This window comes from Talpa europaea (genome assembly GCF_964194135.1).
Source record: "Talpa europaea genome assembly, chromosome: 11".
NCBI lineage: Eukaryota > Metazoa > Chordata > Mammalia > Eulipotyphla > Talpidae > Talpa > Talpa europaea.
In genome coordinates this window covers 9,771,033-9,786,944 of record NC_140078.1, presented here as the reverse complement: position 1 = coordinate 9,786,944, position 15,912 = coordinate 9,771,033, and the positions used below count along the sequence as shown (strand labels likewise).

Below are 15,912 nucleotides of genomic sequence, written 5' to 3'. Positions count from 1 at the left end.
CTAGGTGGCCATGCTGCTTCCTCAAATTTGAACAATCATGTTAGAGGATGTCTTGAGCAGAGCTCAGAAATGGCACTTTAAATGTTTTTAACAATAGCTTGATCATGGCATTTGGTCCCCCGATGGTCACATGACCTGCCTTGTGTCCGTCACAGGAACCCAACCCTACTCTGCAGTCCAGAACCAATCAGTGTCCCCTGAAGTGAAACACTGGGAGAAAGTAAAACTGTTTAACTAAGGAGGTCGCTACAAGAGGAGGGAGTCTGGACGGAGACAGCTGCAGACAGAAGCTAATCCAGCAGAATGAGTGGCTGAGAGAGAAGAGAGGATGTTACTTGCCCTGCAGTTCACGCCTCGCATCCTCATTTCATGAACCAACAAATCCCTTTGGGTTTAACTCAGTTTGATTCGGGGTTCTCATACTTGACAACAAAAAGAACCGAACGTGGTAAGTAAGAGACTACATGTCTAATATTCTTCCCCCTCGCTGCATCCAAGTGTTGAATGCCTACAAGGTAAAGCCCAGTGTGCGGGGCTGGGGTGAAGTAGGGAAAAAGACACAGCCCTTTCCTCAAAGAGGTCAAAGAGCAGTGGGTAGATGGGCATGGCATAGGCAGAGCAAGTGCCACACGGGACACAGTGGTAAGAGTCAGACCAGGCAGGCAATGCAGCTGTTAGGTCCCCTCCCTCCCCTCCGCTGCAGCCCCACGTCACCTGTATGCATCCGAGCAGGCAGGCTTCACCATGCAAGATGGAAATAGTAGCTGAAGTTCTAGAACAGTGCCCATCCACCTGTTGGGAGGGCTAGGGCTGCTAGGCATAGGGCAACCTCTCAGAAAAATGCTGGGACCTGTCATGTTGCTGTGAGAGCTCCGAGGTGGAACACTCACTAGAGACGAGGGGCAAGGAAGGCTTTCTTGGGGGCGGATATCTGGCAATGAGGGACATACAAGAAAGCACACTCTGGATAACAAGTGGTCCAGAGGGATGGAGGTCAGGCCAGAAAGGCCGTGTGGGGCCACATCAAAGTGTCAGGGCTTTCCATTGGGGGCAACAGGCAGCTAATAAAGACTTGAGCCAGGCAGGGATGTGAGCAGATGTGGTTTTAGAGAGAGCTCTCTGGCTGCTGTCTGGGAAGCAAAGTGGGGGAGGAGGTTGGCTACTGTTATCAACATCCTGGCCGTGGTGCCCTGCACTGTGGGGCTGAGGGGGCACGGTGGGGAGGGATGAAATGGGAAAGAGAAAGTAGCAGGGCCAGCGCAGGCGGGCCCTCCCCTGCCAAGTTCCAGAATTCCTAACTTGACCCCCACCCCTCAGGGTACCATTCCAGAGCAGGGAACACAGGAGAGCAATGTGGAGGGAAGGGAGAGTCATCACTTAGTGCAGGGCCAGTAGGAAGGACTTGAGACATCCGGGTAGCACTGCCAACAGGTAGATGGTATCACAGTTAAGAGCCTCCTTGCTGCTTCTGCTTCCAGCACAGATCTCATCTAGCTTATTATCTGTGTCTGTGCACTTGACCTCCTAGGCCTTCCTTTCCAAATGGACATAATAACAGCATCTGCCTAAGGCTGCGGCGATGAACGAGACCACATAAGCAAGGCCTGGGGCCCAGCACAGAGCAGGCACACAGCAGTGACCATTACTAACCCCAGCAGCAATCCCGCCTGGAAAGACAAGCTGGGAACATGTGAATGGGATGAATTGGAAAAGAGAACAGGAAGGCGCTGGAGAGGGAGGGCTGAGCGATGCACGGCAGTCGAGTTTGATATTTCGAGAATGGCCACAATCACATTAATAACGGCATGTACTGAATGCTTACTGGGCCAGGCTCTGTTGAAGAACTTGGCACACACATTCCTCCCTCACCCCTGCAAGGCAGCCCCGTCTTTATCCCATCTGGTTTAATTTGTCACAGTGAGAGAATTCCAACTCGGTCAGCCGGACCCTAAAGTCCAAGAACCAGGCACTTCATTAGCTTTGACCTGAGGCCTGTCCTACTAGCGCCCGGCACACAGACCTGTGGGCGCCAGGGGCAGGACCAGGGAGAAGGTGGTATGGGAGGTGGGTCAAAGAATGGGCCTCTAAGAGGAGGAAGGGCATTCCCACCAGGGCGAACAGCCTCTCAAAGGCCCCAAGGCTTGGAAGTGCACTTCCACCGTCCACAATGGAATAAATTGCCTTGTCAGGGTGCACCCCGGGGAGGGGAGGGGCCGCTGTGGGCCCCCAGAAGCAGGAGGTACTGTCAACAGGGAACCGCCAGCTGAGATTTCCTTTTAGCAGGTCCTGTTGATGGTCCTCTGCTGAGGGCACTGGATGGGGTGGAAGGCAGGATCCAGAGTGGAGATGCCGAGGCCACAATCTCCTTCCAGGGGTGCGCCTCTGCCCTCCCCTGCCATCCCCTGGACCGAGCTGGGAACAGACCAAGTAGAAAGGGAGGTGCAGAAACGCGCCCCCACCCCGCCCCTAGCCCGCCAGCGCGCAGAAGCCCGAGCAAGACGCTCAAGACCCTAAAGCACCAGAGAGGAAGGAGGGTGCAGGGGTGAAGATGTTCCACCAGGCTCCCCGGATTGCCAGGCTCCTGAGGCGCGCTCCTTCCTCCTGCTCAGTCCCACTCAGCCCACGCCCCTGTGGCTTTGCTCTCCAGCGCCACCCCCACGCCAGCTGTGGTGGGGCGCGGGCCCGGGGAACTTGCAACACGTCCGGGGTGGCGCCCTGGACAGCAGCCCAGCCCTGCGATCCCCGACACGTGCTGTCCTCTGCCCTCCCCTCACTCAGGCCACTCTCTCTGCAACGTTTGCTTTTATTCCTTAGACAGAGCCCGAAGGGCCGCGGGTCCCTCCCTGGTGGGGACTGGGGCCCAGCGCGGGGCTCAGCCACCCACCCGAGGGCTGCGCGGTCTGGGTGCAGGCGGCGGCCACTGCTTACTGCACGCCCTCCATCATCTTCAGGAACTCTGCGGGGAGGGAGAGGACAGACGGTCAGGGTTGGGGACGCGGAGGCTGTGCCTGGGGCGCAGGGTCAGCGTCTGGCCACGCAAAGGGGTGCCTTGTCAGTAACTGATCAATTGCACGGAACCCCCGGGAGTTCCCGCGGGTGTGGGGAGCAAACTGGTCAGGCTCTGCCAGGCGGCGCCCCTGAGGCTAAGCACCCCCAAGTGGGCGCCTGCTCCAGGGCACCATGTCCAGATGCCCCACGGCCCTCACCGTCAAAGTCAATGCGACCATCGTTGTTCTTGTCACCATCCTTCATCAGGGACTCAATCTCGTCGTCTGTCACGTGCTCCCCAGAGGCCCTGAAAATCTCAGCCAGCTCCTCGGCGTCGATGTAGCCGTCTGCGTTCCTTCAGGATTGGAGGGCAAGGCAGGGCTCAGCGCAGGCGGGGCTGAGCTGCCCTGGCCAGGTTGGCTGCATCCTCCCCACCCCTGCACCCCAAAACCTTTGTGCCCTGCCAAAACACAGCACCTCCCTCCTCCCCCAGGTCCCCAGGCACCTGTCGAAGATGCGGAAACACTCGGCCAGCTCCTCCTCGCTCTTGCCCTTGGCGTCCTCTTTCATCTGGCGCACCATCATGACCAAGAACTCCTCAAAGTCGATGGTGCCGCTGCCTGGGGGGAGCGGGTGGCAGGTGAGCCACTCAGGGATGCCCGCCTGTCCCCCATCACCCCCTCGGGGGCTATCCCCTTACCATCCTCGTCCACTTCCTCAATGATGGCGTCCAGCTCCTCTTTGGTGGGGGTCTGGCCCAGCATCCTCATCACGGTGCCCAACTCCTTGACGCTGATGTCCCCGCCACCATCAGCGTCAAACATGTCAAAGGCAGCCTTGAACTCTGCCGGGGAAGGAGGCCAAGGGCTGAGGGAGCCTGGCTGGACCGGCTGGCTCACCTCGGCCCTCCCACCTGGCCTGGACTCCAGACATTCCCCAGACACATCCCCCACCAGCCAGACCGCCTGCCCCACTCACCAGCGATCATCTCCTCGCTGAGGTAGGACCGGGCCTCCGCCTGCTGGTCCGTCTGCAGAAAACACAGAGAGAGGCTGGGAGGAGCAGCCCCCGAGCGTGTGCAGCCTTAACTCCACTCTCCTCACCCCGCACTTCTGTAAGTGCCTTTGACCTTCTGGAAAAGCAACCCCAAACTTGCCCTTCAGCTCGTCAGCCCGGTTTTGGAGAATTCAGGAGGAAACACAGGATACCCAAGGCCTTCTTGCTTGTCACTCAGAGGCCAAGGAAGGAACCCCCTGTAACCTTGGGTGAGCCAATTAATGTCCCCTTATCTCTTCTCAGCAGCTTTTCAGCCATGGGATGAAATCAGGGGTGTGAGCGCACTTGGTAAAGTGCCAGCATCATCCCCTCAAGGGCCTTGTGCTTCAGTGGGTGCTCACCAACTCTTCTCGGATAACAGTGCAACCCAGTTTCTCAGCACCCACGAAGCGTCCGCCGTAGATGGGCGCTGGGGCCGCAGAGGAGAGCAGGCACACCTCCCTCCCCGCCAAGAATTTGCAGAGATGGAGATTTGAAGCTTTCTTCTTATGATTCACTCACTGAAGTAAACGCCCCCCCATGCTGGGCAGAGGGTGGCGGGGCTTGGGAGAGTGAAAATAAGATCTCTGTGGGGGCTTCCCAGCGTGTGGAAGCTGAATCATTAGGGCAGGGGGCTCTGGACTGAGGAAGGGCTGAGGGGCCCAAGGGGCTCTTCTGCCTCTGGCTACTGCCTCTCCTCCTTGGCCCCTCTCCCTGCCACCAGGAGGGCAGGCTATTTTTAGTCTGGTGTAGGCTGTGGCAGCTGGCCTCGGGGTCTAGTTACTCTTTGAAGTGAAACGGGAAGAGGGATTTCAAAGGAAAATGACAGCCCAGAATCCACCCCTCTCTGAGTGGCTGAGGTCTCGCTAACCCGGGCCAGTCATTTTCTGTCCCTTCTCATCACCCTTGGACTCTTGGGGTGCTGCACCTGAACTGGCTGGAAGCCTGCAGCCTCCCATCTCCCAGAGGAGCCTTTTTTCTCTCCCTGTCAGTAGGAGGGTCTGGCCAGGCTCCTAGCCCACGAGTTGGCTGGGTGAGTCGCTGGCCTGCAGGGTCCCCTTCTCTGCATGAGGGAGACGAGCTAAGATCCCTTCAGCTCTATGACCTTCGTTGTGGAAGCCTCAGTTCAGCAGGGAAGCCACAAACTGGGGGGCCTGGATCATCCTGGCCCTCCCCTTCTGAGAGAAGTTCAAGGCCTTCCTCCCAGGCTTCCTTCTAAGACACCTGGGGCCCAGAAACCCTTCCTGCTCCATCTTCCAACAGCCAAGCTACTGCCAAACAGATCACCCAGATCTGGCCCAAAAGAGGCCCAGAGGCTCTCCAGCAAGCAAAGAAATGAAGTCCCGTCTTGTCCTTACCATGGTTGCTGGTCACAGGGGCGCCTCTGCTGCGGGTCACTTCTTCAGCTCTCCACCGCCCAAAGCCGGCCTGGCCCACTCCAACCCCTGGGATTTGTAGGGACACCCTCTCCTCCCACCTCCCTGCTCCCCAGGACTGAATACCCTGGCCAATCACCACCTGGGGTCAGCGAGCCCCACCCCTCCCAGAGTCCTGGCCTATTACCTAATTTAGCCAAGTGCCCTTGCAGAGAAATTGAAGCCTCAGAGCAGGTGGCAGGCCTTGACGTCATAGATTCTTGGGAGGAGAACCCGCCCTGTTCCACTGCCTTAGGGAGCCCCCCCCCCCCAGAAACATGCCAGTTCCAGGATGGGTAAGGACAATTAGAGCAGAGCAAAGTGAGGCAGCAAGTGAGCCTTGAAGTCTGAAACCCAAAGTCTAAGTTCTGAGCCTTGGCATGCTGTGTGACCTTGGGCAATGGCCATGCCACTCTGAACTTCAGTTTCCTTTTCTGAGATGAGAATGATCACAGCCTCCTCAGAGAACCTGTAGTCAATGGGTGTTAACTTCTTTGGGTGGTGCTTGGCAGATGGCATGTCCTGTCTTTAGGTCATCATGGGGGTTAGGGAGCAGGAGAAGAGGAAGCATGGCTACAGTCACAGCTCTTGACCCTCCCAGCATGCCACACTGTGCTCAGCATGTTACCCACATGATCTTATCTGCCACTCAGCCTATGAGGTAGCAACTATTATTATTCCTGTTCTGCTGGGCAGCTTTGTAAATCATAAAGGTCTACAGTTATGTTGGTGATTTTATTATTAATCCTGATGAAAAGGAATTGGGGCAGATAGTTCTTGGGGTCCCATTCAGGAGGAGAAATGGGGAACCAAGGGAAGTTTCTTTAGGTAGATAAAGGGCAACTGACCCCTTCTAGAGCTGGGTGAAGGCTGGAGGAGCTCAGCTGGCCCTCTAGAGACAACAGGAGTGGGAAGATCAAGTCAAGTGTAAAGTGAGCACGTGCTGAGAATCCTGGGGGTCCAGGCTGGATGTGATGAGTAGGGAGAGGAGGCAACACTCTCAGGCAGTGGTTAGGTCCAGGAAGGAGCACTGAGGCCACAGACCAGAATATCTGGGGCCAGTGACAGGGGACCGGACACCAAGAAAAGGAGATGGACAGTGGCAGCTGGGCTGCCCTCGTCCCCTATATATAGATATCCCCAAGGAAAGCTTAGCAGGCCAGGTTAAATAAAGCTTCCTCTAGCCAGGCAGAGGGCCAAGGGATGAAGACATCCTGAGGATTCCAGTTTGGACACACTCATTGGAACCGTTCTATCCTTCTGGACTAGAGAGCCTGGCACCCTCAGTAATCATTTGGGGAAATAATGTCCAAACTCAGTGTAGCCAAGCAAGTTCCCATGGATTCCAAACTCACCCCTCCCCACCTCCTCACCCTGCATGCTGCTCTGCTCTGGTCAGACTAAGCCCACCCCTCATGGCCTCCGGGCCTTTGCACATGCTGTGCTTTCTACCAGGAGCTCCCATCTTCCCTCTCTTCACCTGCCTACTTCCCTACTATCTGTCTCAGCTTCAACATCACTTCCTCCAGGATCCCTCCTCCCCGACACCCAGGCCAGCGCAGTCAGGGTGGTCTCCAGCAGTTTCCTTGACCATAGCACTGAGCATGGCACATGGTCATGGCCTGTTCTGAGTGGTACCAAGTGAACTGTCACCTGTTCATCATTGCATTCCCCAGCACTGAGCTCTAGGCACTTAGCGATGGTACAATAAATACCGTGTTCTTTGTAAGATCTGAACTGAATGATCTCAGAAGGAACTTCCTAACAGTCACAATTGAACAAAAATGGGAATGGGCAGCCTTGGGGGGGCTGTCTCCCCATCGCCAAGCGTGCACAGGCAGGATCTGATGACTACTGCTCAGGGAAACCCAACAGAGCAGGCACATCCCACATCAGGAGAGCTCCTCCTGTTTGTACCGCCCAGGATAAACCCGTCCCCTTGCTTAGCCTCAGACTACTCATTTGTGAGACAGAAGTGCTAGATCAGATTTCTGAGGGACCCTCTTGCTCTGACAAGCCATGGTTTTATGAATACCTACTCTGCACCCAGATGTGTGAGACATACCCACGTGCAAGTTAATTTTCATTCAGCATCTGGTGAACGCATGGATGTTGAGGGCATGAATACAGCGTGTCTTTTTTGCCCCAATGCCAGTAATCTGAATGAAGAGTAGTTAGAGCTTTAAAATAATACACATTGGCCTTAAGTTCCAGCTCCCTTGTTTCCTAGCTGCGGATTTGGGGAATGTCAATTAGTTGTTTCTTCATCTTGAAAATGGACCAGTAACAGCCTCCCCAGGATGTTGTAAGGAGCAGATGTGACCGCTGTAAAGGGCCTAGGACTGGCTTTAGGGCACAGTAAAACCGCAAGAAATGAGGGTCCTGCTTCTTCTGCACATAGGGTGGGCAGGGAACGTGCTCCCCATTCAGGGCTATTTGTCCCCACCCCTCCTGCCGGTGTATTCAGAAAGGACTTGCTGTCAGAGAGATTTTGTTTGATTGCCCCTTAGGGGCTGCCCATCTAGGGGCCGATCTCTAACCCTTCTTGACCTACTGCTGCCCTCTGACAGGAGATAAAACACAGCCCTCAGGGGAGTTGCTGAGTTGACCAGACCTGCTGGGGAGAGAACAGGATGTGGACTCTGAAGAGCTAGGCTGCAAGGCCCCATGCTCAGAAACCTCTGGCAAGCTGTGTGACTTTGGCCAAGTAACTCAGTCTCTCCGCGTCTCTGTTTCAAAGTTTGTCTACTTCTTATACGTGAGGCTCAATGAGATTGCAAAAGTCCGCGAACCTACAAACTATAAGCATGCTGTAGCTGAGCATCAAGTCCTTCCCTGCTAGTGCCAGGCACTGGGCTAGGGTCCTGGTGAGAGCTGCAAAATTAGCACTAGTACTAATTGCTTCCTTTTATATCGGAGAAAACCCAGGTCCAGCGAAGTCACATTTGAACCCAACTCAAGTGTCTTCTCTTTGGCCCGTTTGCTCACTGGAGAAAAGGGCTTCCTACTGTCCCCAACAACTTTGGAAAGTTAGAGTGCTAAGTGGAAACTTGGGGATAGCCTGGGGCTGGCCAGGGCCTCTGCAAGGGGTGGGAGGATTCACAGAGGCTGTGAGCCCCTTGGATTGGCAACACCAAGGATACTGCCGCCCAGGACTAGAGCTCAGTCAGGCCTGGCCACCTTCATGGTCCTAACACCCTCCAGGGTCTTGTAGGTGCTAAATTCCTGCTGGGCCCTGTAAGTGCCCAATTCCTGCTGGGTCCTGTAGGTGCCCACACCCTGCTGGGTCCAATAGGCGCTGCCTCCACACTGAGCCCTGTAGAAGCCGGCTTCCTGCTGGGTCTTATATTGCCGACTCCCTGTTGGGTTTGTAGGTGCTTGCTCCCTCCTGGGTCCTAACTCCCTCTGAGCCCTGTAGTTGCTGACACACTGAGGGGTGCTATAGGTACTGACACCCACTGGAGTTTTGTAGGGTTGGCTTCCTGCTGGGCCCTGTAGGTGCCAGCTCCCTGCTAAGTCCTGACTCCCTGCTAAGTCTTGTTGGCATCGGCTTCTTGTTGGGCCCTGGTGGGTTCTATAAGGTCCCTGCTGAGCCCTGTAGGTGCTGGCTCCTGAACTTGGCTAGGCCCTGTCGATGCTTGCACCCTGCTGGGTTCTGTAGGGCTCAGCTCCCTCCTGGGCACTGTAATTGCTGGCTCCCTGATAGGCCCTATAAGGTTATGGTTCCTTGCTGGGTTGTTTAGGGTTTGGCTCCCTGCTAGGTCTTGTAGGTACTGGCTCCCTGCTGACCTCTGTAGGTGCCAGCTCTGTGCTGGGTCCTATAGGTGCTGGTTCCCTGCTGAGAGTTAACGGCTCTGACTCCCTGCTGAGAGCTATAGATGCTGGATCTCTGCTGGGTTTTGTAGGTGCCGGCTGTTGCTGGGCCCTATACTCACTGGCTCCCTACTGAGCCCCAGATGTGCATGCTTCCCACTGGGCCCCATAGTTTCCAGCTCCTGCTGGGTTCTGTAGGGTTTTACACCCTGCAGGGCGCTGTAGTTGTGACTCTCTGATGAGCACTCTAATTGCCTGCTCTCTGCTGGCTCTGTAGGTGCTGGCTTCCTGCTGGGCTTTATAGGTTCCGTGTCCCTGCTGGGTTCTGTAAGGTCAGGCTCCCTGCTGGGCCATTTTAGGTGCTGGCTCCAGCTGGGCCCTATAATTACTGGCTCACTGCTGGGTTCTGTAGCTAGGCCCTGTAGGTGCAAGTCCCCTGCTGGGTCCTGACTCCCTGCTAGGTCTTGTTGGAAGTGGCTCCCTGCTGGGCCCCCTTGATACCGGCTCCCTGCTGGGTTCGGTAGGGTCCGGCTCCCGGCTGGGCCCTTGTAGGAGCTGGCCCTCTGGGAGGACTGGTAAGATCTGGCTCCCAGCTGGGCCCTGTAGGAGCTGCCAGGACTGGTAGGGTCTGGCTCCCTGCTGGGTTCGGGAGGGTCTGGCTCCCAGATGGGCCCTGTAGGAGCTTCCAGGACTGGTAGGGTCGGGTTCCCTGCTGGGTTCGGGAGGGTCCGGGTCCCTGCTGGGCCCTGTAGGAGCTGCCAGGACTGGTAGGGTCAGGCTCCCAGCTGGGTCCGATAAGTGCGTATCCCCGATTCACTCCCGGAGCGGGCGGCCGGGATTCCCGGGCGGCTCTGGGAGCGGGCGGGGCGCGGGGCGCGGGGCGGGGGGCGGGAGGCGGGGCGGCGACAGGAAGGGGCCGGAGCGGCGCTCGCCGCGGCTGCGGGAGGATCCCGGCCGGCCTCGGTAAGCGCCCGGCCGCGGCCGCACCCCCACCCCGCGCAGCGGCTCCTCGCGGGGCGCGGGAGGCGCACGCGCGCCAGGGAGCGAGAGATGCGTTGGGGGGCGCCGGCGAGAGCCAGCCCCTGAGCTGCGCGGGCGGAGCCGGCGACGCGAGCCGGGCGGGCCCCGAGGCCCGCGGACCCCCGGCGGGCGGGGCGGGGCCCGCGCCGCGCCCCTCCCCGCGCCCGGCCCCGCCCGGGCCCCGCGGGGGGCCGGGTCCCGCAGCCGCCGCGCCCCGCCGCGCCGCCCCGGCCGCCATGGCCTCGCGGCTGCTGCACCGGCTGCGGCACGCCCTGGCCGGCGAGGGCCCGGGGGAGGCGGCCCCCGGCCCCGAGGCCGAGCAGTTCCCGGAGAGCTCGGAGCTGGAGGACGACGACGCCGAGGGCCTGTCCTCGCGCCTCAGCGGCACCCTCAGCTTCACCAGCGCCGAGGACGAGGACGCGGACGAGGACGAGGGGGCGGGCCCCGAGCCGCTGCCCGCGGAGGACGGGGCTTCGGGGGACGACGCAGGCGAGTGCGGGAGGACGGAGGCGGGATCCCCGCGGCCCCCGGGGCTCTGCCTCCCGGCCGCGCTCCCCGGAGCCTCCGAGACGCCGACGCTCCTGTGCCGTCGAGCCGGGCCCCACGGCTGGGCTGTGTGACCTTGGGCGCGTCACCGACCTCCCCGGCCGAGGCTCCGGTGTCCGGCGCGGGCGCCCACCCCGTGCTGGTGCTGGTGCTGGTGCTGGTGCGCCGCGCGCAGAGCCCGGGACTCGGAGGACCGTATTTTGGGGGTGGAGATATTTTGGCGCCTGCTGTCTGCGCCTGCCAGGCAGCCGCCCCTCGCCGGCCCTCACGTTCCGTGTGTGTGGAGCGGGGAGAAAGCCCGTGTCACCTGTTAGGACGCTGAGGGAGGACGTGGCAGGTGGCTTGTCCACCCCGGCCTACTGATGACGGTCGTGTGCCCCTGCAGAACAGAGCTCCCCGCCCGAAGGACAGCGGGGCAGCCAGCTCCTGGCACGCCAGTTGCAGGATTTCTGGAAGAAGTCCCGGAATACCCTGGTACCCCAGCGGCTCCTCTTTGAGGTGACCAGTGCCAACGTGGTCAAGGACCCACCCTCCAAGTACGTGGTGAGTGAGGGTCCAGGAACCCCTGGGCTGGGAGTCTGGGAGTCTGGCTAAGAGAAAGTAGGGAAGGCTGGAACTTCCTGGGAGGCCTGGCTGCGTGGGTATGGAGGGCTAATCCATTTCACAGGTGGGGAAACTGAAGCCAGAAAGGGGCTGTAACTTGAGCAAGTCCTCAGGCACGTGACTTCTTGGAGCCTGAGTAAAGAAGGGATTATGGAACTGCCTCCTTTCCTGGTTTTGTGACTAAGAGAACTGGTTTGTGTGTCCCTCCCTGCTCCCCACGCCAGGGTTTTGCAAACTGTACAAGATGCACGGTACATGGGAAAAGATATTATCTGCAACAGACTTGAGACCCAAGTTGCACTGGTTAGTGGTTAAAAACGATGGGGTTTGGATTCAGACCAATCTTTTTTTTTTTGTTTTTTTAATTTTCTAGAGGCATGTCTTATTTATTTATTTATTATTTGTTTGTTTGTTTTGGTTTATACATGCACTGGGTACAGTCAGAAGTGCGGGAGGGTGAGAGAATTCACCAGAGCCAGAGCGGGGAGCAGAGCAGGCAGAAGGACCGAAGTACACTGCTGAGGGGAGCAGCGGGCGGCAGGAGAGGTCTGCGCGCCATGCGGGACCCTCATCCGGTGGCCGGGGAGCAGCCGGGGATCGAACCGGCGCCGCAGAGGCCATGGGTAGCTTCGCAACCCAGCGCTCAACCGCTGCGCCACCGGGGAGGCCCCAGACCAATCTTGGCTGAAACCCCACTCATTACCAGTTGTTTGACCCGGCTGGGCTGCGTAGCCTTGATGACCACTTTCCTCATCCTAACATTGGGGATAAGGCGCAGGGTCGAGCAGGAAGGAGTCAGTGCAGGCCTTGTGCTTGGGGTTATGAAGTGCTCGATAAAATGGTAGCTGTTGTTATACTTTAATTTTGGATAGAAAACGTCTGGCATCTAGGGCCTGTTGTGTTCCCCTTACAACCCTGGGGAATCAATTCTCAAGCACCCGCCCTATACAGAGTAATCTTGTCCTAAGTATTAGCTTTATAGGGGTTGGGGGTGAAGAACAGTGTGGGGGAGTGCCTTGAGTCCCTGCTTTCATTGCTATGGGAAGGAGAAACTGACTTGGAGAATGAGGTCAGCCAGGTCCTGCCCCAGACCAGGTCTGAAACCCTGCCTGACCTGGCTGGCTGGTTCTGGCAGGAGCAGTTCCTTGCCGCTCACCTCCCTCCTCTTCACGCCCCACGTTTCTGATTCAGTGGGTAGGGGGTGGGAGCCCTGTCCCACATCTGGGCCTCTCCACCCTTTTCTGCTGCTGTTAGTAAACAAGGGGCCACACCCACGGGTGACTGCACCAATGAGCACATGGGTTGATGCACATCAGGTCCTAAGTGGCATAAGTCCAGGCCAGGGTCATACACAGGAAGCCCCCAGGGTCAGTTATCAGGGAGCAGCTGGGAGACAGGGAAGTATGGGGAGACCTGGTACAGAATGACAAGATAGAGCTCGGTGGCAGAATAGGCCCTGGCCTGAGTCACGAGGGTTGCCTTTGTCCCGTGGGGACCCTAAATCCCTATTTAATGTCTAGGATTAAGCATACAGATGTTGGAATTGGACTGGCCTGTGTTTGAATCCCAAAGAGGCCATTTGCCAGCTGTGACCTAAGGGAATCTCTTTGACCCCTTTTGGAGCCTGCTTCCTCATCTGTCAGAGGGAGGTCAGGACAAGTTTTCTAGTGCTGTTGTAGACTGAATGGAATAGTAGGTGTAAGGAGCTCAGTTAGTGACGCCACTATCTTATTACCTACTTCTGTAGCGCATTACAAGGATCAGATGATATAATGGATATAAAATGTGGTGGTTTTTTTTTTTTGCCAATTTAAAGAAAAAAGCTAGATGAACATCTGGAGTTCTTACAGACCAGCGCTTCCCGAAGTGTGTTCTGTAGAGAAATGGTTCCCCGGGGTTGTTAGTGTCTGTTCCTTTTTTTTTTTTTTTTTTATTTAAAGTGGAGGGGGGTGGTGCCGTCAAAATGTTTTGGGAATGCAGAATTAAATGAGAGTAAAGTTAAGTTTCTTTCTTGCTAAACTTTTTACTCCGTAACATTAAGGTGCACTATGGATCTTCAAGGGAGGGACAGAGTAGGTACACCTAATTGCCCGGGGGTGCCTGTGGTTGGCAATTTTACAGAACAAACTGAAGAGAAAAATGGGGTTTGGTGTTAGTATGCCTGTCATCGCGTGCTTGCTCATCCCCCTTTGAAACCTGCTGGCTCTCAGCATTATTGCAGATTAATCCACATTTGGGGTTTCAGGCCCGGGGGAAGCTCCATGGTCATCTTGTTTAGTGTTTCCCAAACTTCGGTCCTTCCGGTACCACCTTCACTCATCCTAAGTGCTACTGGGCCATTCTCGGCTTTTCTTTTAAATCTATTTTTTTCTTAAGTAAGTGTAAAGGACAACTTTATAGCTCTGCTGTATGCGGAAAGCCTCCCTTGCCATAAAGAGCAAGTGTACAAATAAGAGCCGTGAAAGTGAAACAATGTGATTAAATCTTGCCCTCCTCAGCTGGGGCTCGCTGGTCCTAACCTGTGATTGACTTTTCTAGCTCTTTTCTGAAAATGGGGAGGAGAAAGTTGGAGAATTACTTTTTAAAAACCAAACTGAATGCTTCTCAATTTGTGATCAGAAAGATTTCAAGAGAATTAGAGAGGAATCACCGCCTGTATGATTCAGCATTTATTTACTCTCCCACACACCATCTAAATTCTTAGTTCTGGCACCGGTACATAGCCCCGGCTTGAGTAAACACAGACCTGGGCCAACGCTCCATTCCCCAGAGAAGGAAGTGGACCCAGGAGGGGGACTCCCTTGCCTGGGGCCACACAGCGGTGGATCGCTGACCTGGGGCTAAAACTGGAGTAGAGTTCAGTGACAAGATGTTCAGCCAGGCGCCTGGGGCTCTTTGGAGACCTGTCCTCTAGGACTGATCTGGAATAACCTGGCTGGAGAGGTGGGGCTCTGTTTCCAGAGGGGTCCTGAAAATCAGCTCAGAGATCAGCCTGGGTTTTAGCTCAGAGGGTCTGTCTGAAGAGGGCTGCCCTGTTGGGAAGGGATCTGCCCCCGCACCCTGCCCAAGAAGGGGCAAATGGGCAGCAGGTCCAGGCACTGAAGCTCATCTTTGTCTTTCTCTCCCCGTGCTGCCTTGGGCCTGGGTCATTCAGACAAGCCTCAGGTAAGATGGGACTGGGCTCCCCAGCTGCTGCCCTCACAGCTCTCACTCCTGGGCTCAGTCTCAGGGGTGAAGAGGTGGTGGTGAGGAGGGAGGGGGCCCATGGGCACTTGCACCTGCCTTGACCCCCACCCTCCCTGCAGCTCTACACCCTCGCCGTGATGGGCCCAGGGCCACCAGATCGCCAGCCAGCCCAGATCTCTCGCCGCTACTCAGACTTTGAGCGATTGCACAGAAACCTGCAGCGGCAGTTCCGGGGCCCCATGGCTGCCATCTCCTTCCCCCGTAAGCGCCTGCGCCGTAATTTTACTGCAGAGACCATCGCCCGCCGCAGCCGGGCCTTCGAGCAATTTTTGAGCCACCTGCAGTCAGTGCCTGAGCTGCGCCAGGCCCCGGTACTGCAGGACTTCTTCGTGCTGCCTGAGCTGCAGCGGGCACAGAGCCTCACCTGTACCGGGCTCTATCGTGAGGCTCTGACACTCTGGGCCAATGCCTGGCAGCTGCAGGCCCAGCTGGGCATCCCCGCAGGCCCAGACCGTCCTCTGCTGACGCTGGCTGGGTTGGCAGTGTGCCACCAAGAGTTGGAGGACCCTGGGGAGGCCCGGGCATGCTGTGAGAGGGCCTTGCAACTGCTGGGGGACAAGAGCCCCCACCCTCTGCTGGCACCCTTTCTGGAGGCCCATGTCCGGCTCTCCTGGCGCCTAGGATTGGACAAACGCCAATCAGAGGCCCAGCTCCAGGCCCTCCAGGAGGCAGGCCTGACGCCCACGCCACCCCCCAGTCTCAAAGAATTGCTCATCAAGGAGGTACTAGACTAATCCTTTCTAGACTTAAGGCTTTTGTGGGGAGAAGTGCTGCCCCAGGTTGAAGCAGGGGTGGTGAGGACACAGACAGCAGTTGGGAGGCTGTAGGGGGTGCTGGAAACCCCTCAAAGTTCCACAAAGAGCATGTAGCAGAGTGAGGAAACATGCTGCTTCTGTTGAGCTGGGCTCAGGACAAGCTATGGCTGAGGCGTGATGGCACAGGAAGCCCTGCACAGCCAGCCCTGCACAGCCTCTCTGGTTTGTAAACAGCTGGGGGCCGTGCCCCAGGTCAAGGTTAATGTTCCCTTCTCTGTGGGCCTCCAAACCAGTGAAGGGTGCCTGGGATGCTCCTCTGGTGTCCTGGAGTTGATGGCTGGAGGGAGGGCTGAGTTCCAGCCCAAGGGAATTAAAGGCCAGCAGCTCCAGTAGTATCAGTCTCTTTATTGGATGCGAGGGACGGGAGGCTCAGCCCCCAAATGTAATTCCCGGCTCAGGAATGGGCGAGAAGGGAGATCCTGAAGACCAGG

At 57.1% G+C, this 15,912-nt stretch overlaps 2 protein-coding genes across 4 annotated transcripts; one reads left to right on the top strand and one right to left on the bottom strand.

Annotated features, from left to right (window-relative positions):
- Nucleotides 1-2,787: 2,787 nt before the first annotated feature.
- TNNC2 (troponin C2, fast skeletal type) lies at nt 2,788-5,476 on the bottom strand. Its single transcript, XM_084248231.1, has 6 exons — nt 5,382-5,476; nt 3,967-4,018; nt 3,689-3,832; nt 3,494-3,608; nt 3,207-3,343; nt 2,788-2,956 (listed from the first exon to the last, which is right to left on the bottom strand). Exons 1-6 carry the CDS (start codon nt 5,382-5,384, stop codon nt 2,925-2,927), a joined length of 483 nt encoding a protein of 160 aa, XP_084104357.1. The 5' UTR covers nt 5,385-5,476; the 3' UTR covers nt 2,788-2,924.
- Nucleotides 5,477-10,506: 5,030 nt separating this feature from the next.
- SNX21 (sorting nexin family member 21) lies at nt 10,507-15,910 on the top strand. 3 transcript variants are annotated; one of them, XM_084247865.1, is made up of 3 exons: nt 10,507-10,760; nt 11,203-11,360; nt 14,726-15,910. In XM_084247865.1, the coding sequence occupies exons 1-3, from the start codon at nt 10,508-10,510 to the stop codon at nt 15,398-15,400; spliced, it is 1,086 nt and encodes a 361-aa protein (XP_084103991.1). In that variant the 5' UTR covers nt 10,507; the 3' UTR covers nt 15,401-15,910. The 3 variants fall into 3 exon arrangements, with proteins under 3 accessions (XP_084103991.1, XP_084103992.1, XP_084103990.1); XM_084247866.1 differs by having other exon boundaries at nt 10,507-10,764; nt 11,210-11,360; XM_084247864.1 differs by having other exon boundaries at nt 10,507-10,764; nt 11,186-11,360.
- The last annotated feature ends 2 nt before the right edge of the window (nt 15,911-15,912 follow it).